The sequence below is a fragment of the Hesperophylax consimilis genome, chromosome 17 (assembly GCF_061612785.1).
Source record: "Hesperophylax consimilis isolate HC1 chromosome 17, BYU_Hcon_1.0, whole genome shotgun sequence".
Lineage (NCBI taxonomy): Eukaryota > Metazoa > Arthropoda > Insecta > Trichoptera > Limnephilidae > Hesperophylax > Hesperophylax consimilis.
The window spans coordinates 2,605,929-2,632,802 of NC_142852.1; the positions used below are offsets into that span (position 1 = coordinate 2,605,929).

The 26,874-nt window shown below is 34.3% G+C and overlaps 1 protein-coding gene across 1 annotated transcript; it reads right to left on the reverse strand.

Annotated features, from left to right (window-relative positions):
• Nucleotides 1-48: 48 nt before the first annotated feature.
• LOC149415767 (uncharacterized) lies at nt 49-24,272 on the reverse strand. The gene is made up of 5 exons (XM_089641672.1): nt 24,154-24,272; nt 22,839-22,953; nt 12,319-12,468; nt 12,043-12,162; nt 49-236 (listed from the first exon to the last, which is right to left on the reverse strand). Exons 2-5 carry the CDS (start codon nt 22,903-22,905, stop codon nt 49-51), a joined length of 525 nt encoding a protein of 174 aa, XP_089497798.1. The 5' UTR covers nt 22,906-22,953; nt 24,154-24,272.
• Between the last annotated feature and the right edge of the window lie 2,602 nt (nt 24,273-26,874).

Below are 26,874 nucleotides of genomic sequence, written 5' to 3' on the forward strand. Positions count from 1 at the left end.
GGGACAAGCTAATCGTTTTTTCGTATCATGCTTGTCCAAGAAGCTGAACTAGTAAAGATACTTACAAAGTAAATCGGCTTTACTTTCTGTCTGGTAAATTCTTTCGATGTATTTCAAGCGTTCATTTTTTACATCAGGCAGGTCTTTGTTAGTTTCTATATAAAGAATTCCCCCTTCATCTTCTTCTCGGGGTCCTGGTTCCTTCTTGATGGTAACAGTTTCCACATTAATGCTACCTGGAAAAACAAAACAACAGTGTAGGTACAGTGATCATTTGCATGCCAATATGAACAATTCACCTCCAATAACTTCACAAAATACATTTCAAATTATTATGATTGCTCTCTTCCAGAGATCTTGAACATGACTTAATTTATATTTTAAGAGAAAATATTTACAATAAAAATATCATCAAATAACCATGTATATGTGTGAATTTGGACAAGACACTAAAGAAATAAGAAGAACCCCAGATGTCCGCTTCAGGGACCAATGTCCCGAGAAGGAAAACCATTAGCTCTTGATATAAATTTTGAAATTTTGTTGTTTATGGCAGATGGAACAATGTTTTCTTGCAACACTGTTATGTGTATTTTCAATGTATAATACATGTAACTTATATCACGTCCAAATAAGTTAAGTAATTTTCTGTAAGATAAGTAAAAACGAATAATACCAAACGACCTTACGTATGGCGAAAGAGGTTCTGAATTAGCGTATTATGCACTGCCTGCGATACATCTCAAAAAATAAATGGATTCCAAACATCGGGATTAAACATTTAGATTTTTGTACATATACAACCGAACTGGCTGTGCGAGTATTCTCAGCATACCGCAAGCATTCCTTCTTTACATCTGGGAGGTCGACATCTCTATCCGTATAGGGTATTTCACCCCCGACTCCTTCCTGGTGCCCTGGTTCCGACTTGATGGAAACAGTATCTGAATATAATAGATCCATGACACTGCTGGGGTGAAGATCGGTAATTGGTTAAAGGCCAAAGAAATATACCTGAAAAGGAATATTGTGATGAAGGAACTTAAAATTGCGTGAGCTTTGCATATTTTGTATCGGTTGGAACATTCGGTCAAAAACTGTGAAGGCGTATGCATTAAAAACATTCGTCCTAATTGAAATTGTGACCTTGAAGTTAAATCTTTTGAGAACGGTTAAGACACTAGTCGGATTACACTAAATGAGCAGGTATTGCAGTGTATTGGATCCGCCATACCATTTTTAATTAAAAAATCTGCAATCCAAATGCGTTATAATTTGAATCAAAGTCTTGAAAATACTAAAAATAAGTAGACGTCAAATTGACAATACGTTCCTCAAACAAAAGCTAAGTGAATTCCCTTGGGCCAAATTTGCCGATTGGCGCAAGTTAAGCTAGTTTACATTTAAAACTGCAATTTTGCACAGTGCAGCATTTGAGCAAACCGTAGTCTAAATTAAAGAAGAGTGGTCGCTTTGTTTGATTTGGAATAAGAGCCGCTGTCAAAATGAATACCTAGCGTGATTAATACTCGTGTAGAAAAAAGTCAGCATTAAAACTTACCAGTAACTATCACAAGCTTGAGATGATACATATAACTGCCAGGGTAAAAATAGTGCAAGATTATTTTACTTTAAATGGAAACAGGGTGAAACTATTTGCAGTGAAGTACAATGCATCAACCAGTTTAATATAAAAATTAATAGTCAGTGTTGCCCATTAGATTGTCAAAAATCCTTAATCGGGCACCTTGGTATGAACAAAATGGAATTTTGCAATTCCTAAACGGGCAAGCACTTCTGGGCATTCCGAAATTTATTTTTTAATTACGTCAGTGAATATAATATGGCAAATAGTCAGTGCTGTTTTGTAACAGCTTTTTTATGTGTCTGCTGTCAAATGTGGGAGTCGCTATATGCACAGCGACTAGTCGACAGGGGGCGCGGCCAACATATCCGAGCATACCCGAGCTGTTCCGAGTTAATTGTTCCTACTGCCTGTGATGCAAAATCAATGAAACGCGGTGGGCGGTGAAACGAAACGTCAGAAATCATCAGAAATGGCGTTTTTGAGTGCCGGTTTAGACCGTCTTTTAGAAGTTTCGTTAAGTAATTTCAAAATGAATTCAGAGACGGGTGTTATCAGTGAATACATTGACAATGAAGCAAATTATGAAGCATTTCTGTGTTCTGTGAACGCGTTGGGGCACCCTTTTTCAACGAGAGACAGTATGAAAAAGAAGTTGGGAGGTAAGTTCTAAGCCTTAGGGCCTAGGTCTAGGGTAGGCCTTCCCATTTTTTCAGTTCATAAGCAGCTGCTGATATTTACGAGTTATTTGAAATTAACATTTCCAATCTTTCAGATGCAGTATACACGTTCTGCCCGCCTACAGTGGAGTTCTTTGGGATGCCATTTACATTAGGTATGAATGCGTACAGAGAGTGCGCCCAAGGCCCCCGACTACACCGCCCAAATAACAGCAAGGAGAGAGTTGAGTTGGTATGTTAATACACCCTAAAACCACATCAGCAAGGCCTACTCCCCCTCGTCTTTCAATAGTAGTATTGACAGAGCACCGAGGACTCGATGGTCCAAGATTAAGGTCTATAACCCCAAAATGATCACCGTATCGTTGGTGATGTGTTTAAAATAAAAATAAAAGCGATGGGCCTAGGCCTAGGTAAGCTAGGATTAGATTACACCAGGGGCCTTCCTTATATGGCAGTTGGAGCTCCGTCTCATTTCGATTAACACAACAATCAAACCAATCACAATTCATCTTTGTGTGTTAAAAAGTGTGCCGTGGCTCGTAACACATCCTCATGTCGTGTTAGTCTAAAGAAGACCGTGCTCAAAGTGCCAAATTAATTAAAGCCCCTGCAGCTTTATCTCATTTCACAATTTTAATTCATATCACACTGGATTATAACCACACTTGTAATTTTATACTAATGTCAACATTGCATAGGCCCTAACAACTTTTGTAAAAGTTAATCATCTGCGTCAAATAAGTTAACCATGGGCAATTTATTTGCCGCACAAATAATAGGCGTCTTATACGTATAAGCCTATTATATATATATATATATATATATATATATATATATATATATATATATATATATATATTGATAATAGAGATACAAGACGAGAGAGATTTGAAGCTTCTTCAGACAAGCTAGAGCCAATTAAGTCGATTTTCAGTAAATTGGTAGATGCGTGTAAATCAAATTATTCTCCATCGCTTGATATAACCGTGGATGAGCGTTTGGCGGCGTTTAGAGGTAAATGTCCATTTCGGGTATATATGAAGTCAAAGCCAGCCAGGTATGGCATCAAAATATGGATCGCTGCAGATGCTAAAACCGCATATATATGTAACATGCAAATATACAGCGGTATGATAAATAATAAAAGAGAAATAAATCAAGGCAATCGTGTCATTATGGAATTGGTGGAACCTCAATATGGCACCAATAGAGGCATAACCACAGATAATTTTTTTACGTCAGTACCACTGGCGGACAATCTTTTGTCTAAAAATCTGACCATAACTGGAACTCTTCGCAAAAATAAGAGGGAAATCCCTAAAGAGTTTTTGCCATCAAAAGAAAGGCCATTGTATAGTAGCCAGTTTGGTTTTACATCAAATAAAACACTTGTATCATGTGTGCCTCAGCAAAATAAAGCAGTTTTGCTCTTATCAACTCAATTCTTTGGAAATGAAATAAGCCAAACCGATACAAAAAACCAGATATTATTTTACATTACAATAAAACCAAAGGTGCTGTTGACACAGGGGACAAAATGACCTCCGAGTATTCGTGTGTAAGGTCGACAAGAAGATGGCCGTTTCGCTTGTTCATGGAAATGTTAGATATTGCTGCACTGAACACATATTTATTATGGATTCAAAAGTATCCGGATTGGAAAAAAAATAATAGAAGTAAAAGGAAATTATTCATAAGACAGCTAGGTTTAGAGTTGGCTAAGCCCAATGTAATGAAAAGAAAAAACAGCACGGTCAAATTTCACAAACAAGAACAAGATGCTTTCGAGACAGTTTTGTCATATTATCAAGAAACACCACCCGCAACTGCTGTTACGAATGATATTACGAGTGATTCAAGAAATGTACTAGTTTCCCGAGCACCGTCGAAAATTTGCAGATTTTGCCCATACAACACAAAAAAAAGAAGCACCATAGTTTGTCATATTTGTCAAAAATCTGTATGCAAAAGCCACAGAAAAGAAAAAATATACATTTCCTGTCACAATTGCGATGCAATTTAGATTAACAATTTTATATATTTGGTTTTAAATTTTTATTATTTTTAATTTCGCTGTATTGTTTTGTTCTTACATAATTTTGCTGTTATATTTAAATATAATGCATGTGGAATTTTTAATGTTTAGTTTCTCAATATAATATTTCTTTTTACACATTTGTTTATTACATTTAAAAAAAAAATTAAGTTTGAAACCCCTGCAAGACTGGCAGCGTAAACACGCAAAGCTGTGTGCGTATAGTCCAGCGCCCATCAGCGGAATCAGCCGCCATTCGGTCACGGACCGTCGTTAGATAAGCACTCCTCGCACGTTTTTTTAGCATCTGCCGATGGTTTTTTCATGTTTTCAGCTATTAAATTACAATTATTATCACTTTTGACATAAAATATAATAAACATAAGCGATTGGCTATGAATATTCATATTTTTCCGATTTAAAATCGCTTATTTTAAGATGTGTATTGACTACACAGCACCGTAACGCGTGTATTTTTTTAGGACAGTAAGGGAAAGGTTAAACATAATATTTTGTTTTTGAAAAATACCGCACAAGAGTTTCAACTGCTCCCAGCCTCTTGGAGCAATTGGATAAAATTGTGAGGCTGTAGCTTACAGGAAGGGGATATGTAAGTGGAAGGTTCTAAGATCCTTGCTATTCATATCTGGTCACTGTTTTATTTGTTAATTGATCAATGTTTTATTTGTTAATGTGAAACCCGGACGATACTGAGAATATTTTCCGTATCTTTTAAAGGGATACATTGTGAAAAAAAGCAATCGTGATAAATCATTTAAAGTTATTAGCGTACGCCGGGATTTGAACCCGTGGCCCCGTGATGGATAGTCGAGAGCCTTACCCCGACCAAGGAAACCGCTATTGCCAACGATAAGTTCCCAATTCCTCAATTATTCACCTCATCCTATTTGGGACGTGATGTCAGTTATGCGTAGTTATATGAATTAAAAATTCGTTAATATTGATGTAAGAAAACTTGACTCTATTGACTTAACCCAACCAAACTTCGTTCCGAAAGTGTCCTTTTTGAAGCACCGGTCTCTGAAGTGGACATATGGAGTCATTGTTTTTTCTTAAATTTACCTTCAAGTCTCTTAACCTAACTTTCGCTTCTGTATCGTTAATCAATTAAACATTTCATCGTAAATATTCTAATAAGTTTATTTTAATTTTTTTTTAATGTTTCTAGGTAGCATGACTGTGGAGACAGTTCCCATAAAGGCGGAACTTGGACCCCCAGAAGTAGAAAAAGGGGGATTTTCTTACAAAAAAATTGACAGACCTTCCGGATGTTAAAAAGGAATGCTTACAACGCTTTGAAAGAATTACCCAGACAGCAAGTCAAATCAGTTTTTTCTTAAAATAAACAATTTGTTGCATCCTATTTTGTTAGCTTTTTTGCTACTTTCTGTCTTTTTTAAACGTATAAACTGTAAATTTTCCGACAGATATGAAGACGCATCCTATGGAAAAACGATTCTCTTGTCCCCATTGTAACGACTCCTATTCTCATAAGTCACATTCAATAGGCACTTACGCACTCATACTGGGGAAAAACCCTTTTCATGTTCTGAATGCAACTATTCATATTTTCGAATGGAACATCTGATGAGTCACATGCAAAGTCATAGCGGAGATAAACCTTTTTCATGTTCCGACTGCAATTATTCATGTTCTCTAAAGGGAAATTTGACGAGGCACATGCTGACTCACAGTGGAGAAAAACCCTATTCGTGTTCCCATTGCAGCAATTTATATTCTCAAAAGTCACATCTGATGAGCCAAATGTTGACTCACAGTTGAGGAAAACGTTTTTCATGTTCCGATTGTAATTATTCGTGTTCTCAAAAGGGAAATTTGCCGTGACACGTGCAGACTCACAGTGGAGAAAAACCTTATTCATGTTGAAAACAACTACTCATGTTCTCAAAAGGAACATTATAGGAAACACATGCCGACCGTCATAGGAGAAAAACCCTTTTTAATGTGCGTAGTCTGATATCTACGACACATATTTAGTCCGTTATGACTGCTGAGATCGCTGATGAAAACGAAGTCCAAATCTATCAATTTTGAACTCATTCAATTAAAAGTTTCAGATTTTTTGTTTTTTAGTCACATAAAAAACAATAAATAAATTCTTATAAAGGAACTACAACAAAACCAACTAGTGACACGACTAACAATAATAAATGTATTATTATAATTGTTATATCATAAGCTAAATCGCGGGTTATAATAATTTTAGGATTTTAAGTGCTCAAAGTATTAAAAAAATAATATTTTACTCACGATAATCAACATAATTAAAAGGCTCACGGCAAAAAACACATTTCGAAAGAAAAAAATCTTTCCTAAGTAAGTAAACTTTAAAAATTACATTTGTCAAATGTGGGTAACGAAACAATTAAAAACAAACCAACACACATTACAAATAAAGAGTTATTAATTAATTTATTGATTTAATAGTAATCAGTAATAATTTTCAAGTGAAAATTGAACTTGAATAATTTTACGGATTTTTTTTATGGAATACCGCAAACAGTCTCAACTGCTCCCAACCATAAATATACGACTCTCTAGATCGATATCTTCGAGCTTTTTGTATCCAACAGAATTATACAGTACTTAACCACAGATATACAAGCAGTACCTACCGTGCGGAGCAGAGCAGTAGACAAGGTAGAGGAAACTCAAGGCCATTTTAAAAAAGATGCGACCATAGACAACATAATTGCTCTCAGCCTACTCTATTCATTCACTAGCCCAAAAAAACTATTATAAAAATAAAAATATCCTTGAAGCAGAAAAATGTCGAAATGTTTTCCAAGGGCAAGGTTCATCTGACTAAGAAAATAAACTTTTACAGTGCATTTCCTTAAGATGAAACTTGTTAATCTGAGAAGAAGAAACCCAAAATGACAAGAAATTTGCAAAAACACTGAAGAAAATTTCCAAAACATGATTGTCCGACAGTACGACTAAAAATTCCGACATTTTTCAGCCTCACGAACTCATGGTTACATATGTTTAAAAATCTTTAATTTCACCAAAACAATAAGATAATACAGGATAACACTAATCAATAACATGAATAAGTTTATCGATATAATAAATAACATTTATACGTTGTGGAGGAAGACAATATCCAAAGTATGAAGCATTGTTCAAAAAACCGAACGAATAACCTAAAAATTGTCAATTCACTTTAAACTTGAACTTACGTAGGTAGGTTGAATATATGTTTGTAACTCGCTAACACTATACTGGCTTATATTGTATTTTTAACACGAACAACTTTAACACGCAATATTTTCGACGGAAATGATAGTATTTCGGCAGCAAATGACAACCCGCGTGTATAAATAAACCACTGTCATTTTGTTTGAATGATTTGAAAACTGTCAAACGGCAAAATTCCGTCATCTCTTTCTGTTACACGAGTCATTATGGTAGAGAGCGAGAGATCAAACCAATCCTTCTGCTCTCACCAATGAGATCTGAGCTTTTAGCCATATTATTCGTTTTCTATAAGAATTTTGAGGTGGGCGTGGCGGTTTCAAATGAGTTTCAAGGCCAAAGCTTAGTTAAATGCCCCTGCTCCCAACCATCTGGAGCCGGTGAGATTAGGGAATCCCCAATTGGGGTATATTCGTATATTGTGAGGCTTAAGGTAGTTTGGAGGGGAAGGAGATGGAGAGGAGAAAGAGAGGAAGGAGGAGGAAGGAGAAGAGAGAAGGTAAGTGAGTACTTTTTCAGATCTGGTACCAAACACGGCTAAATCCATTTCAATTCTGATGGTGGTCTTTACACCATATCTTCCACTCTGGAATATGCCGCAAATAGACAATATGTTATTTTCAATGAATAATTTGTGAAATAACATAAATTAATCAAATAAAATTTACTTTCGCGACCTCCGGAGAACAGTTACACATTCCATAATTTTAAGGTACCGGTCTTTCCACTCATTTGACAGCGCGTCCAATTGTTGATGAATGGCGTCAACTGCGAGTTTACTTTCAGTGCGCATTGTTTGAAGTTTCGACTCAAAGATGTTGATAAGGGAGTCTGTGTCACTTTTATTATCGACTGGTGCGTTGCCAACGGTGAGTCCATGGGGCCAGATTTAGTCAATAGATGTGATGATGGTGTTTTCTTCACACTGCAAACCATTCTGCGAGATTTAGACATTTTGGTTATTTAATGTTTTTCCATCGCCAAAATGTGCAAACAAAAATGAAAATAATTTTTTTTATTTTTATTAAATGCCAGAAGGATTCAAACTGAGGTTCTCCGAAACTCTACAAAGTAATGGCGGGCGCTATCACCACTGGGATAAAAGCCGCTTTTGTATTTGGGTAAAATATTTTAGTAAGAATCGTGTTAGCACTAGGATTTTGTTTATTTATTTAGAACGGCGTAAAAAAATATTTATATTATAATCGTATTTTTTTTTCTTGGAATCTGTGGGATTCCAACTGGGGTTCTTACAATCTCGGTGCAGGTTTAGCGGGCGTTCTCACCACTGGGCTAAAATCCGCATGTGAGGTACCGTGAAATATGTGTAATATGAATAGACTTAGCACAGGTGTTATAATAAGTAAATGATTGTTTATTTCGGCGACAAAACAACCTGTCACTTCACAGAACTCGAACTAATCACTTGAAATAAGAATAAGTATGACCGTTTAGACATAGCTAGTTCGCTTTACTGTTCAACAGGAAATCATTTACCGATAGATTGATTGATTATTATGTATTCTAGACCCTGAATGTGGGTGATTTTTATATGGCGATTTTTTGACCTGCTTTCTGTTTGAATACTTGTTTGAACGTTGGTGAAGAAACCACGAACAATTGGGCATTTTTTTACTATACATTAAACACTTTGCAAATAAGGTGAAAAGTCTCGATAAACTGCTTTTTAGCAGTTTGTCTAACGGGTTCTTTACATTATAAATCTTATTATATTGAATTCAGTTACATTTTTACAATTATATGTATAAAACAATTTTTTTTACAGAAATATAGCAAAAGTAAAATTATGAAAAACATAAATATCAATTTTAAAAGTCTTTAGAATAACATATCAGTGTAGGCTAATACAAATGATTTCTTTCAGTTGGCCAAGTCTTCAGTATTTTCACCAATTGTTTGTTTTGGGCACAGTTTTTAATTTCAGCAGGTAACATATTAAAACAAATAGGTATGTTATCATACAGTTTAACGTTATTTATTTATAAATATTCGGGCCAGCAGATCTTCAACCTGTTGACTGAGGGAAATCCGGAACCTTGAACACAAATTACAATCAAATATGTACCTACACAAAATTAAAAAAAAAACATTGTTTCTGAAATAAAATTTTGTGCAAACGATTTGGACACTGACCTTTATACAGTTTCTTTATACATAAGGCTTAAAATTGCTTTCAAAACTAAGGGCAAGCACACTAATATCCTATTTGTTGTTAACCCTTAAGTAGGAAAGGATATCAAAAATGAAATTTTAATAGTTAAACCGTGTTATAAGGATTCTGGGTCTAAAACAGTTCTTGAAAAAAATGGCAATAAAATAAATAGGTTTTTAAATTTTCACTAATATCTAAGTTCAAATGTTAACTACGGTAAACAACGCTAAATGCGGTTGGTAAAGTTAGATTTAAATGAAAAATTGAAGTAATAAGTAGTTATCTATATTTACTACTAATAATTACAAAAACAAGAACATTTCAATTTTTTTTTTAAATGAAAGATTTTTCGTTTTTTTCGAATAAAATCATAGATTATATTGTGGCATTGCAGCATTTACAAACTTTACTTTAAAAATTAAAAAAAAATCAAGGGTTAAAATTTGTTCTGTTGTGTACGGAGAAAAATACTTACATTTTAAAATATCTAAGAGGAAAATGGTCATCAGTCAAATCAATGGAACTTTTTTCTGTCTGCCCAGGTAGTACGTTCTCGAGCGGTTAAAGTACCTTGTAGTTTTGTTTACGAAATAATTCTCGTAGGTACAAGGTGCGATCTCCGCAGGGAAATAGAAAAGAAAATGTTCTAGAACGCACTAGTAGCTGCTGCTACAGTTTTGAGAGTCAATTTAGAAGGGTAAAAATATTATTTGAAGAAATATTTAAATACATTACTGTACACATATTCATATATATTTTGATATTCGTGTTAGTAGTATGACATAATTATCTTTTTTACACATACATTTACATTTAAGTTACACGTACATTTAAGTTTAAAAAAAATCAAATCAATTACAAAGCGATTCAGAACAAATTCAAAGAAATCTCGAGATTATTAATATTTTGACCACTATAAAATTATACTAATTTTATATACTTGAAACTGTCTCATATCACATATCAATTACTAGAATTTATTCTGTAAATAGTTTTCGTGAAGGTGAATGTTAACGCAAGAAAGAAGAAAAGTGTCCAGTCAAAGAGTATTTTCGAGAAAACGCATAATTGAATATGAAAAAAAACTGTGAGTGTGCGTTTTTTCAAATCTCTCTTCAGCCAGAAAACGAAAAAAAAAATTTTCAGCTGTCAGGCAGTTTTTTCTCTTCAAGGTACACTGTTGATAACTTGCATAGTTGCACTCGGAACAAGAAAAGGGGGTTTTTCTCCGTTCTGAGTCAGCATGTGTTCTAACAAATGTTTTATATGTTTTTATCCACTATGAATCTGCATGTGTCCGTTTAGTTCGCTTTTTTGATAACATGCATAGTTGCTCTACTGTGAGTCAGCATGTGGCTCTTTAAATTACCCTTTCGACAACACGCATAGTTGCACACGGGACATGAAAAAGGTTTTTCTCCACTGTGAGTCAGCATATGGCTCTTCAGTTGACCCTTTTGATAACATGCATAATTGCAAGCAGAACATGAAAAAGGTTTTTCTACACTGTGAGTCAGAATATGGCTCTTCAGTTGACTCTTACGATTACATGCATAGTTGCACACGGAACATGAAAAAGGTTTTTCTCCACTGTGAGTCAGTTTATGGCTCTTCAGTTGACCCTTTTGATAACATGCATAATTGCAAGCAGAACATGAAAAAGGTTTTTCTCCACTGTGAGTCAGCACATGGCTCTTCAGTTGACCCCTTTGATTACATGCATAGTTGCAAGCGGAACACGAAAAAAGTTTTTCTCCACTGTGGGTCAGCATGTGTCTCATCAAATCATTCCTTCGAAAACATGAATAGTTGCACACGGAACATGAAAAAGGTTTTTCTACACTGTGATTCAGCATGTGGCTCTTTAATGGACTCTTTTGATTACATGCATAGTTGCACACGGAACATGAAAAAGGTTTTTCTCCACTGTGAGTCAGCACATGGCTCTTCAGTTGACCCCTTTGATTACATGCATAGTTGCAAGCGGAACACAAAAAACGTTTTTCTCCACTGTGGGTCAGCATGTGTCTCGTCAAATCACCCCTTCGAGAACATGAATAGTTGCACACGGAACATGAAAAAGGTTTTTCTCCACTGTGAATCAGCATGTGGCTCTTTAGGTGACCCTTTCGACAACACGCATAGTTGCACACGGAACATGAAAAAGGTTTTTCTCCAGTGTGAGTCAGCATGTGGCTCTTTAAATGACCCTTATGATTACATGCATAATTGCACACGGAACATGAAAAAGGTTTTTCTCCCGTGTGAGTAAGCATGTGGCTCTTTAAGTCTCCCTTTCGAGAAGATGAATAGTGGCAATCGTCACAGTAAAAATATTTTTCTCTTTCATGGGTGCATACGTTTATTGCAAAATTTGACTTAGGAGAGGAGGAGTAGTTGCGATGTGGAGGAGTGAATCCTTTTTCGACGAAATGCGTCTGAAGATCTGTCGACAAATTTAAAAAATAACATGGGTAAAAATGACTCAGTTTAACACATTTTTTCTAAACTTAGAGTAAATAAGCGAAGTAAGTTCGTAGAAAGGTTAAAAAAATAGGAGAGTCCGAATCGTTCAAGTTTACAGTGAAAAAAATGTTTTTACCTGCTGCCTCGGTAATTCTACCAAAGCGTTCTAAGCATTCCTCTTTTACATCCGGCAGGTCTATATCAATTTTCATATAAGTAAGCCCCACTTCATCTTGTCGGGGTCCAAGATCCGCGTTTACGGTAACTGTCTCCACATAAATGCTTCCTGTAATAAAAGGACAATAAGTAGAATGTATCTTTGCATGGCCAGCCCTGAACCAAACGGCGCCAGGCGCGAGTTAAATTTTGACTGTACTAACAGTCTCAATTAGTACACGCCAAAGCAGGATATCACTGTAATCAATAAAATGATGATTTGTGTTTTTTTGTAGCGCGGTATTTATCAAAAATAATATCAAGGGCGAAGGTTGAGCACTCGACGCCCGGAGCGAACTGCTTCAATTGCACCAGGATAGGGCACGTAGAAATCATTACACTAGAGACACTTAGCGTATATTAATTAAAGAAAATTAATTAAAGAAATACTTAAATATCACAAAAAATACAAAATTTATAACCGTAACTGTGACTATCAAACTTTCTCTCTTCTCCGAGAACGACAAAAGCGTATGGAGAAAGTGTGCTATGACAATTTCATTAATTTGGCTGAAATTAATATTAATACCGATCCCAAACACTTTTTGACCTTCGTTAAATCTAAGCAAGAAAACTCTGAAATTCCTAACAATATGTTTCTTAGTTCTCAGCATGTATCGGGTGGGGAAGAAATAAGTAACTTATTTAACGTACATTTCCAATCCTCCTTCGAATCCCCCGCCCCGTGCACCTCGTCTACAACTCGAACATATTATAATCCTAACTCATCCGTTCTCAACCTTAATTATGTTAATATAGACGCTGAATTAGTTTGTAAATATTATTGGGTTTATAAAAACAGTTTATTTTTAAACAAGTTCTGCTGTGTAATTATTATTACGCGTGACAGCTGTTTCGCCCTCTAAAGGCATTATCAAACTGTGGGTAGCCCACTTACAGCCCACTTAGCCCACTTACAATAATAATTACACAGCAGAACTTGTTTAAAAATAAACTGTTTTTATAAACCCAATAATAACATTATTGTATATATAAAAAAATAAAAAAATAAAATGGAGTTCTACAAATTAAACTTAATAACAATAAATAAGTTTGTAAATATCTTAAATCATTAGACCCTACCAAAAGCAGTGGGCCTGATGGTATACACCCTGTACTTTTAAAGAATTGCGCTAGTGTTCTATGCTATCCACTAAGTCAAATATTCAAAACTTCACTGTCTTCTGGCATTTTCCCACAGGAATGGAAAAGTTCATACATTGTGCCTATATTTAAAAAAGGAGACAAGCACAATATTGAAAATTACAGACTAATCTCTAAGTTAAATATAATAGGTAAACTTTTTGAAAAAATAGTTTTTGATATCATTTTCCCTTGTATACGACCACACATAATTTCGAATCAACACGGTTTTGTCACCAAAAAATCAACAGAAACTAATCTATGTGAGTTTGTTGACACAGTTCTTGTTGCTATGGATAACGGATATCAAGTTGATGTAGTCTACACAGACTACTCCAAAGCCTTTGATAAAATCCCACACAGCATCTTAATTGATAAAGTCGAAGCAATGGGTATTCACGGTGACCTGCTACGTTGGTTAGCCTCTTATCTCGACAATCGTACTCAAGCTGTAACGGTACAAGGGTTCTGCTCTAGTTTCGTCCCCGTAACTTCAGGAGTTCCCCAAGGTTCTCATCTTGGTCCCCTTTTATTTAATATTTTTATAAATGATGTCAACAAAACTATCCATAACTCTCAGCTGTATCTATATGCGGATTACAAAAAGATTGTCAAAATAATTAAGTCTGAGAGGGATTGTATGGAGCTCCAGAATGATCTGAACTCTCTGGTTAATGTATATTGTCTAGAAAATCGTCTTCTTCTGAATGCAGATAAATGTAGCATCATCTCTTTTTCTCGAAAGAAAAACACAATATTATATCCATAATTAATTAAGAACAATATTTTAAACAGGGTAAATGTAATAAGAGATCTTGGAGTTCTATTAGACAGTAAGCTTATGTTTCAATCTCACGTCGAGCATATCACGTCGAAGGCTTTGAAAATGTTGGGATTTATACTTAGAGTAAGTTCAGTTTTCAAAAACCCACAAACTTTTAATATTCTTTACATATCTTACGTCAGAAGCCACCTGGAGTACGCTTCAACAGTGTGGAACCCTCATTGTTCTACTTATAAAGCACATCTAGAAAGAGTACAAAAAAAGTTTATCAAATATGTCTCTTATCGCGTGCGAAATGATGAATACTATGTCCCTATAAACCTTAAATCTCTTGAACAACGCCGTGATATCAGAGACCTATTGATGCTCTATAAGATACTTCATAACCATATTGATAGCCCATACTTACTACAAAATATTCATTTCAAATGTCCAAAAAGAGTTACTCAATCTCTGGATACGTTTTATATTCCTAAAAGCAATACAAATTACCTTGAAAATGTATTTATAAGAAGAAGCTGTAGCACATTTAATAGGTTATGCCCAAACATCGATGTGTTTAACACGAACCTAGCTAAATTCACAGCATCCGTGAAAAAGTGATACTGCATCTTATTTAACCAAAAAACTTAATATTTCATTGATTTTTTTTTAAATATTTCAATTGATTAATACATTTTTCATAATTGATGTACTTTATCAGAATTGTTTGTATTAGGATGTTGTTATGTATTTTTCTGTTATGGTTTGTTTTGTCGTTATTTTATTGGTCAATGACATAACTACTCTGATCACTGTTATATATGCATGTATAAAGACTGTTTATAACGCTAATAAATAAAATAAAAATAAAATATTATTGCATTAGAAAATTAACTGTAATGAGAAAAATAGGCGTTTTTGTGGGATGTGACTTTCCAGATTTATGATTAAAATTAACCAATCATGGAGGGCTTTTGACAGGACAAAGGAATAAGCCACATTATTTATGAAGTGGGAACGTTAGCATCGACTTGAAGGGTCAATATACCATAATCTAAATAAGTTCACATGAAGAATATATATATGTACGTTGAAATAAACAATACAAGACCCACGGTCGTTATGAAGACGATTAAGTTGGAATAGGGCAATTAAAATTACACAGCATATATGCGGCTGTTTACGTAAAACCAAATACATTAAAATGACAGGCAGACACATTAGCTAGGATTGATGACTTAGGTACAAATTTTTTATGATAATGGTTTCATATTAATCAAAAATTAATGACTATTTTTGGGGGAAAAAGATGCAGTACAGTTAACACCCAAATATTTAATTACTTTACAATGGCGAACCAGTGAAAAGGGTAAAAATAATGTTCATTTCAGGTCTAATGACATGAAGGTGGATAAAGAATTGAAATGCTTAGAACTACTGCCTTGTACGCTTAACCTGAAGTAGATATGGGAGAGCCTATGAACAATACTGAATGTTAAATTATACCACATAATAGGGCAGATAAGAATTACAGGACTCCTAGAAAAGAATAGGTATTAGCATAGAGTCTCGTATATGTTACACATGCGGCTAAGGGTAGAATTGCACCAGAGATCGGGGGAGGGAAATGTAGACCGCCTCAATAAATGAAGGTAAACACTAACAAACATGACTGTATTGAGGGAATCCAGTGCGAACATAAGCTTACCTGCAAAGACAAGAACAATAGTGATTGAATTATGAAACACAATCCAGAAAAGAACAAAAATTAGTGAGAAAATTCTTTAAGGAATAAAGAAATAGATAAGAAACGTTGAATATGAAAGGTGCATGGGAGATGCTGTAATGGACTGGTAATATCCCCGGAAAATGAACGAAATTAAGCACAGCTAGAAAAACACATTTAACCTTACGACGAACTCTATGAAAATAATTAAAGGATACTGATCCAGCCCTGTAACTACAAAAAACAGAGACAGGTTATTTTAGGGCGTTGTCGGATTTTGACTTTGTCATATGAATAAGTGACAAGATTTAGATATCCCAAACTAATGGCAGATATGTTCAAATTTACGAGTTGATTAATGATCAAATTGTCTGAAAGGTGAAATCGACTGAAGTCATTTTGGTATTGAAGACGGTATAAAAACAAGTGCAGAGCGCATTTCAGGATAGTTTGTCGAGAGTTTTTCGGGAGTCCAAAAGGAAGGTGCAGCAAACGCGAGGATACGTCGCGTCTGGTGATTAAAACAAGTCTCTGCACTTAGGAAATTTTGTGATTTTTTTACGAGTATTAAATTCAGTGTTGTTTAAAAGTCTCTTTGAATATTTCCATCAGAGTAAATTTCAACAAGTCAGGTTTAAATGAATTAATCAGTGTTAATAAAATTGAGTTTAAATTCAGTGGTTTTCTATTAAGGCGATGCACTACGTCGTGTAATATTTTAAATTGAGCCGCTATCAATAACAACCCTTACGTAGATGGCGATAAGGTTTGAATTCCCGCTTAACACCATCCGTCTGTTTTGATTTATGCAAGAAAAAAACATGTCCAAAAAGTGCCTTTTATTTTATTTTGTTTAGTTCAGGCATAAATATTTTATTTTTTTTCGATCATTTTATAAATAACTTTATTTTCCATATTATACAATAAAATCATAACCGAAAATAGGTTGGTAAGTAGGAGATTTTGAACTTTAAAGCAGTTTTCATAGGCCTTTACACTATTTTTTTTCTGCGCTTATAAAAAGACTTATCTAAAAAAAACTCGATTATTTCAAAGGCCAAGATGTATTCTACTCGCAATATTTAATTAAAGCATCTGAAACATTTCTAGGCGACCAAATTTTCAAACCAAAAACACATGATTTTGAATTACTACGTATGGCATCGCCTTAAAGTACAAGTATTAAATTCAGTGTTAATATCTCTTTGAAAAAAATCCCATCAGTGTAATTTTTAATAAGTCAGTCTTAATTTTACTAACCAGTGAAAATAAAATAGAGTTTAAACTCAGTGATTAAGAGTGTTTAGTGCATAGGGAATACTTTGATGTGTTAAAAGTGTTAAGTGAGTGGTAAATTATTTAAATTCTAAAATAATTATTTCATTCAAAGTGAAAAACATTTAAATTCAATTTAAGTGTTTTATCGGAAATCTAAAGTGAACGTGATTGCGATTTGATACTTAAAAATAGATTATAATTTAATATCAATTTTGTTTAAAAATATTAATAGTAAATACTTACATCTTAGTTTAAAAAGAAAAAATAAATAAATAGTTCGAAAAATAATAACAATGATTGGATTTGATTAAATTTAATCCCTTTGTGGTTTTATTGTTCAGTTAAAATAAGTGCGAGAAAATTCAGCGAGTATTATTAGAGTTAAAAATAAAATAAATATTATCTCTTCTTAAATAATGGTTCGGGAAAAATAATAATAATCATTTTTCTTTGTTTCAAAATAAAAGGAGTAATAATAAAATGACTAATTATATTTTGTCTAAATGATAATATTAAATAATTTATCTTTATTTGCGACATCTTCCGGAAAAAAATAATAATAATATTTACGAAAATTAAGTCAATACTTTAAAGCCGCGGTCAAATTAAAAAAAAGGTAGTCACGAATGAATTTAGTTAGACTACATTCTAATCGGCGAATAGGTAGTACTTTGAACTTTGATCGCAAGGGTCGTTTTGATTAACCCGACAGGAATACTTGCACAGATCAAAGAAGGTGAGTTTTAAAACCAAAGTAGTAAATTTCAGAAATCTTAAGAGATAACGTTCCTGAAAGCCGAGGGGAGGAGAGAAACCATAAAAGACAACGTTCCTGAAAGCCGAGGAAGGAAAAATCAACAAGTGAAGTTATAATATTTTATATAACAGGTTATGAAACCGGTCCAGTCTCTGGTTGCGAAGGTTTTAGCAAACTAGATCCATCCCAAGAATTAGGTACATATGATACCTATTACATGGTATAACTTTCTACCACTTCACATATAAAGATGTATATATCACGAATACCTATTATCACACTCGTGTCAAATACAACTACCTACTTCAAATACCTATTATCACATTCGTGTCAAACACAAATATTAACTTCTAAATATCCTTTTCGAAATGAGGTAAACCTTATTTACCTATATGTACTATGACAATTCAAAACAATAACGAACGATTGGCCTTTCTAAACTATCAGCTGATAGTAGATATTACGTCCCTGATAACAGATATATAACACACAAAGAATTCATAAGACCTAACTAGGTCAAGGTCCCTTTTAAATAAACAAGCCGCATCCCAGCTGTTATGAACTCGAAAGTAAATAAAAAAAACATCGGGTCTGATAAGGGCAGGTTTCTCAAAGCTCGTTCTTCATACCAAATCACAGTAGGCATATTCATTTGTGTTTTATACACTTGCTAGAAGTCAAAATAATATCAACAAGAAAAATTCTAAATACCTAACTACGTACTTCAGAGATGAATAGCTCACTCAAGGCACCTATTCGGTTAATTATTGTTCAATAAAGTAGCCGCATGTACTATTTATGTGATCATATTCACATAAATAATTTCGTACGTATGAGTACAAACTATTTCCACACAAAGTCTAACAACTCAGTCAAATTCAACCAGAAGAGGAGGAGGTGGTCACTCCTTATAAAGTCCATCAACTAAACACGAAATGTGGTTGTCAGACCGCGATACCAAAACTGTCAAACAAACAAACAAACAAATATATTACTTAGTATATCGTATTTATTCGTATTTCCTATTAGTATTTATGTATCAAGAAATCGGACTCAGGACTCACAACCCTGGGATTTGAAATTCTCGGTTCCCAATGTTTCATAAGAGAAAATGTTACATTGTGAATTATAAAAAACCCACTTTAAGTTTACATATATATCTTTGAATGTATTATCCACCGGGTGATGTGAAGCCGCCTACAGTTGGCGTTTTAGGCCTAAGATGGTCATGTCACATCGCTTCTTGGAGTGATGGCGAGCCTAGGAAACTTGTCATTACAAAAGACCGTGAGTATATGATTTTTCAGAAGATGAAACCGGTTCGCTTCATTAGTCGTAGATCCGGAGGTGATGGAATTTGGAGTGTACTGGACCCTGGGGAGGTTCGATCGTAGCACTAGAGGGTTGCGATCTGGGGATAAATGGGAAAGCCTAGCAAGTACCGATCACTAGTGGCACCTGACTACGATGTGAAGATCTAATTCGACCTTGGATCACCCGGTTACATTGCAGGAGGAGGCGCCAAATTTTTGCAGCAATATGCTTTCCGAGTTCGTCTTCGTACAAAATCACTATCACTAACCATAACTAATAATTGAATGTATGTCAAATTTAATATTGCTTTATTTTGTGTTTATAATAGATTATGTACATAACGTTCATTACTACGGCAGAGGAAATAGTTAGAATTCATGTCTAGGATCGGAATTAAAACAGAATAAAAAGATTAATTAAATTTAGATTTGGTTTAAATGTTTTTGAGTCCTTCAATAGCCGAGTTCCATTCACTCTATCTTCTAAAAGAACATAGGTTACCACACCAACGAATAACATTAACCTTTCCATATCTTAAATCAAAAAATACACAACGTTAGATGAAAGATTATTGTACGATAAAGTCACGAAGATCTAGTTAACTATGTGAAAAAATCATAGGGACTCATGGATGTTTAGGCAATAGCAGTTAGAACCTACTTACATTTCAAAAAAAAAAGTTTGGAGCTTTAATCCCACGAAGGGTTATTTCCCATTAACAGCAATGGGTAGGCTCAGTTAATTAGTAGATGAGTCGAGAGGCCCAGATAGGCAGCTCAGGAGGTCGTATCATCACATTTGATTTACCGTGACCAGGAGAAATAGAAATATAAATACATCATGTCACAAAAGCTATATCATTACACCATCTTCGTAAAATTGATGCAAACGAGAATTTTTTAAATTGGAAAATAACAAACTATTTTTTTACGAATACAGATACCATTGATCAACGAGGTCAATGTCAGATAAAAAAATGACCTCAGATGTCCGCTTCACTGACCGATTCTTCAAAAAACCAAAACTTTCTCTAGAGCACCCGTAGTCAGTCCTGGATTTGTCAATAGGCCTTATAAGCCGTGGCCTAGGGGCGGCAGAGTTCAGGGGGCGGCACTCGCTCGCTTTGGTAAGCCGTGTATGCGATTAGAAACAAAAAAAACCTGTGGATAGACAGAGTTTTATAACTATTAGACGATAAATATCATTTTTTAAAGGCGCTAATTCCTAGTACTTTAGTTAGATAGTTACTTATATTTATGCTAATGGCCGGGCGGCAAGGGTAAAGGGTGGCGGCGGATCGGGGGCGGGTGATGTGATGAACAGTCACCCCCGCTACCCGCCCGCGCCCGTACGAACACATACTATACCGTATCACGCGCGCGCCGGGCCGGCCGGGCCGGCAAAGCGGCAGTTTCGTGTGTATACTTGTGTCAATTAATTGTAGACTCTACATCGGATGCAGCACACGTAGATCAACTGACACTTGTGATTAGATATTTTTTTAAATAATGGAAAGCCATGTGAGAGATTTCTTAAATTCTAACCTTCTGTAGGACACAAGGCTCAAGATATGTTTGATGCCATTACTTTAGAGCTAGAAAAGTTGAACATAAATCTAGAAGACTGCCGGGGTCAGTCATATGATAATGCCTCGAACATGTCAGGAATTTATAATGGTTTACAAGCCAAAATTCAAGAACAACCACCACTTGCCATGTTCGTCCCTTGTGCAGCTCATTCATTAAATTTGGTGGGAACCTCGGCCGCTGAGTCTTGTACAGAAGCCTGTCACTTCTTCATGTTGCTGGAAGAGGTATATATGTACATTCTTTGTGAAGTCAACCGATCGTTGGAAAAAATTGGCTAATGAAATAGGAAAACGAAAAACGCTGAAGAGAGTAAACGTCACACGTTGGTCAGCAAGATCAGATGCCTGTCAAAGTGTAAGAGATTCCTGCGATGAAGAACTTACGGTTTTAAAAATGATTGAAAATTACGCTACACAGAAAACCATCCCACGAATTGAAGCAAAAGGAATTCGCCTTAAATTGGAAAAACTGGAAGCGGCATTTATGATTGTATTTTGGAATGCTATTTTGGACAGATTAAAGAAAGTAAGTGCTCAGATTCAGAACTCATCTGTTGATGTACTGACGGTATCTGATCTGTATGGATCTCTTCTAGAATTTACAATAGCAGAGCGAGAAAACTTTGATTTTTTCGAAAAAAGTGCAATTGAAATGAGCGCACTTAAGCAATATCAGGGCGACATTAAGAGTAAGAGGAAACATAAGAGAAAAAACTTCATAGACGAACCATCAAATGAGGAAATTGAAACAACCTCCAGAGACTCTTTTAGAGTCAACACCTTTTTGGTAATTCTGGACAGACTGAGAGCTGAATTAGAGAGAAGACATGAGGCATATGTAATCTTTAAAGAAAAATTTTCATTTTTAACAAGAATGAGTGAACTTTACACATAAAGAGTCTCAGAAAAAGCTCAGTCTCTTGTGCAATATTACTGTAATGATTTAGAAGACGATTTAGTTCAGGAATGTGTACACTTTTGTAGTCACATTTCCTCTAATAAGACGACAGAGAAACCTGAATCGACATCACTACTGAATCTTTTTAAGTTTTTGAGGAAACAATCTCTGTGTAATGTTGAAGCAGACTTAATGAATACTATAAGCTATGAAGATATTAAAGATGATTTTGTCAATAAAAAAAACCCGAAAAAAATTGTAATTCTTGTTATTAAATTTTACTAATTAAATTAAATTGTACTAATTCGTTTGTTTATTTTATTTTTGAATACCTACTTCCTACATTCGAATATTTATTTTTAAAATTGTGTGTCACCTAATGGCAGCCTAAAAGTGAGTGATTATGTTTTTTTTTCTTATTTTTTTTTATGATAGATATTATCGGTGGCAATTTCCAAGAAGGGCGTAGGGGGCGGCGCAAACAAGTGGCCTATACTTGTGAAAAGTACAAATACGGCCCTGCCCGTAGTAGAGAGTTTGAATGTTTTCAGTCAATGGGATATTGTTTTTCCAATCAATATTTATGTATTTTTAACGTATAATAAATACGTGTTATTTAGATCATGTCCCAAATGAAATTAGGTGAGAATCGAGGAACCGAGAACTTATTGTGAATAATATAATAAAGTTTAATGAGTGCTGTATTTTGGTATTTTCCGGCAAGGACGCATATTAAGGTAAATACCCAATACACCTCATGTATTATAAGAAAGGATGTTGTGAACAAGTATGTGTCCTGTTTGCACGACATTTAAAAGAGATATTGATTCCAGACATCCGAATTAGAAGTTCTATATTTTACACGTATGCAATGCAAACAAACTGTCTGTCTGAGTACTCTCCGCATATTGCGAGCATTCCTTCGTTACAGCTAGGTGGTCGAAATCTAAATCTGAAAATGCAATTTCACCTCCATCTTCTTCCCGGAGACCTGGTTCCGTCTTGATGGATATAGTATCTGGCTTCAGTAGATCCATGGTCTGCTTTGGTAGAGTTTGGTTATTGGTTTAACACCAAAAATATATCTGAAACAGAACGTTGTTAAAATAAAATAAAATTATAAAAATCCAAAAGTAAAATTAAAACAGGATACATGATTTCAAGCTCAACTCGTTAAATAATTCCTCCATATATAACCTTAAAAATTGAATATAACAACCTGCAAATCCTGATACATTGATAAACACCTAACTTTTAAACAGCATATTCAAGATACTAAAGATAAAATCTACCCTTTAATTAGCCTGATATCATATCTGTTACCAAATAAAATAAAAAAAGGTCTATATTATAGCCTCATACATTCACATTTAGACTACTTGATTGAAATCTGGGGAAATACATATGAAACATTTATAAATGAACTACACGTAAAACAAAACAAAGTAATCAAAAAGCTATTTCACTTCAAACCTAGAACTTTAACAGAAAAAATATGCATGGAAACAAAACTATTAACATTAAGAAACTTTTTATGAATATTATACATGTCTCCTTATATGCAAAATAAATAATAAACTCATACATCCAAATACAGAAATCATTAAAACGTACCAAGTACACACACACTTTACACGGCAACACGATAAAATACATTTAAACACCATACATACTCATTACGGCAAGCAATCCATTGGTTACGAGGGGAGCAACATATATAATTGCCTCCCAGACGAAATTAAAAATGAAAAAAAGTGTAGGTAAATTTTAAAAAAAGTTGTTCAATTTTATGCTCAGTCAACAAAACAATGATCGTGAATAAAATCGTAATATGTAATCTATTAGTTTTTTCTAGTTAAATAAGTGAAAATGTAATTTAATTGAAATTTTCTTTTATCGAGAATTAAAAAAAACATAAAAAAATATAAAATGTGGTTTCGCTTGGAGTATCCTGTCAAAATAACGAAGTCGTAGCCAAAACTCATATTTGAAAACCTTGAAGATATGGCAACGGTTAAGAGAAACGTTGTTTATCGTGGAAAAACTATATTTATATATTTACAATGTTTACCGCCATTCCGCTTTTAACAAAATATGTGTTAACCATATGTTTTTTGTTGTTTAATTGTAATAAATGCCTTCTAAATACTAATCTAATAATCGGTAGACGTCAAATTGACAGTTTAAACATTCTTCTGTGACAAAACGCCCAATGATTCCCCAACTAAACTGGAATAACGGCAGCTACCAAATAAATAGCGATGAATATAAGTATGAGTACTTACTTTACAAATAACCATCACATGCGTGGGAAAGTAAGTTTAACAACGCGGGATAAACAGAGTTGGGAAATAGGAAAAAACGGCTGTCGGAGAAGAAAGCACTAGTTGGCACTTGTCAAAAATATTTATAGGTTATGCATAGACAAGAATGAAGTCAAAGACAATTATTATAATTTTCATGGCGACCAGATAACTCAAAGAAAAAACATTTTCATCATGTGACTTTTGAACACATACATATTGTTAACACACATATATTTATCACATAATAATTAATCACGGTAATTAATAAGAACGGTGATTATTAATTTTAACTAAGAAGAATGATTTCTAAGAACATTTCATATTCAGCACAATTTGCGAGTCATTCCACGCGAGTGGTACCAACTACTAACTACCAATATATAGGCGGAAAGCAAGGTTAGCTATTATGTCTTTCAAAATCAAAACAATCGTTCTATACGGTTGGCATTCAAAGAGCGACTAACTAGCGGCGAAGCGCCGCCTGCCACCCACCGGCCGCCTGCGCCCGTCCAACGGCACTTCACGGCACGTACGGGCTATGGGACGCACTCTCAATCGGGACATTTGCATTGCATTATTTCAATCGGGACGTCGTGACAGATAGCTCAATAAAGGTGACAGTCCCGATATATCGGGACGGATGGCAACCCTAATCACGCGGTGATGTTTGACTATCTTCTTCGGTGATTGTCTCTGATTCCGACTTTATGGCACCGATGTCTGTTGTCATAATTTTATTTTAATTGATACCTTATTCCACAGTTATCAAATTCTGCAGGAAAACTTTAAGGGTCAAAACTTTAATAGATGCGGTCTAATAACACTCAGTAACGTATATAATTATTTGGACCTCAACTCGACTATGCATAAATAAACCATTCAACGACTATGTGAGTCGAAGTATTGACAGGTGGGTGAGGTGACGTCATAGTCTTAGACTAGTCAAACAAAATTTAAGGACAATTTTTTTTTTTAAGTACCAGTACCATTAATATTGAATTTTTATTTTATTAATTCAACTAACCCTTTTTCAGAATTTGGGAGATATTCTTTACAAACAAACACCCGTGAGTTTTTTTTTTTTGGGAAATGTATCTTCCAGCCGGACAAGGTCTCCAAAAAGTGATTGAAAGAGTGTTTGAAAAATAAATCTTATCTTTTTGTGCGTTCAATATATTAATATTTTTATTCTAATCTGTCGATTTTTAATATTAAAATCTGAAAAAGTATTCCAACTGCATAGAAATATAGAATCTTAAGAAATAGAAGAAAAACAGCGAATATATCTGAAATTGAACGTAATGCGATAATATTTTCCGGGCAGTCTTCATTCTGACAGTTCAACCAAGAGAAGTACATACGTACAAAATCTCAGAGGCTTTAGGCCATTATGGATCATACACAAATTTTAATAAATGTGTATCAAGATGGAACAACACAATTATTGAGCTTTTCCAAAAGTGAAAAAAAAAACAGTAGGTTTAACTGAATTACCTATAAATAAAACTACCAATTTTGACATTTCCTATGCATTCTGATGGCGACATGCGACATTAGCGCCTCCTAACGCCATGAGTTGTGCGCCTTGGTTTTCTTTTATACTATTTTGTGTGAAACGTATTCTTTATTTTACCTTCATAAATTATAGAAATCGAAAAAAATAGGTAACCTACAAACGACCCTAATGCTTTTTTTGATCGTACATACAAAAATCAAAACGGTTTTTAACTTTGTCTCTCATATTTTAGAAAAGTAATAAATTACAAATAAAATTGTAAAAAAAATTACAAACAAATACGTAAATAAATAAATAAACATATATTACATACTCACTGTACCCGCCACGAGTTGCTGTGGTTGATTATGTCTGTGCAGAATGAGAAACAATAGCGCGATAACAATAACATTTACGTCCAAAAGATGGTGCTGTTTCGTTGAAATATTTCAATGCAACGTTGCCACAAAATTTCAAAGCAATCGATGAAGAACTTTTAGAGATTTAAATTTTGAACAAACAAACGTTTACGTTTCATATACATAAATGGTTTAAGCAAGTTGATGATAATATAACATTTATATTCACAGTGATTTTCATAAATCATTTTTTCTAACACAAATGTTACGATGCAAATTGTGTTCATAAGCGTGAAGGTCTGTCATTTTTCAGTTCCTACTTGAATAAAATAATACAAATGATCTTTATAGTTTATGACTAATTACTGTCTATACTCTGCAAATTGAGTCTAGTTTTTGGACTGTTATTCGTGGTGGAATTCCATTGTATTAGATTTGAAGTTAAACAACTTTTGCACTTTGTTCCACTTATTTTTTTTCGCCAGGACCTGTTTCATCCTACTCCGGACATTTTCAGACTGGTAGTTGAAATGCTTATGCTACGGACTTTATACAAACTTAGGCAGGGGTACACAACATTGTCTCTATATAATGAATGATTATATTTTTCGTTAATTTAAAGTATTATAAGCTAGATTGTTAATTTAAGGTACGTATAGTAATTTATAACATGTATTATTAAAGTTATGAATGATGTTACATAGTAAATAGATATTTTGAATTCACATGGGGGCCTAAATTAATTTATACAATTGAAAAGGTTTGTGATTACTAATATTTTACTCTGCTAATATTGGCATATTCCCTCCTTGTTGCTTAGGGCTAAATTCACAATTATTGTTAACA

Excerpts from the sequence above, each read along its gene's own strand:
- LOC149415767 (XM_089641672.1), bottom strand. The coding sequence starts at position 22,905 with ATGGATCTACTGAAGCCAGATACTATATCCATCAAGACGGAACCAGGT. Across the intron at positions 12,469-22,838 it reads TCTCCGGGAAGAAGATGGAG|GAAGCATTTATGTGGAGACA; the intron begins GTGAAATTGCAT and ends CTTTTATTACAG. Across the intron at positions 237-12,042 it reads AAGAGAAAAATATTTTTACT|GTAGCATTAATGTGGAAACT; the intron begins GTGACGATTGCC and ends TTGTTTTTCCAG.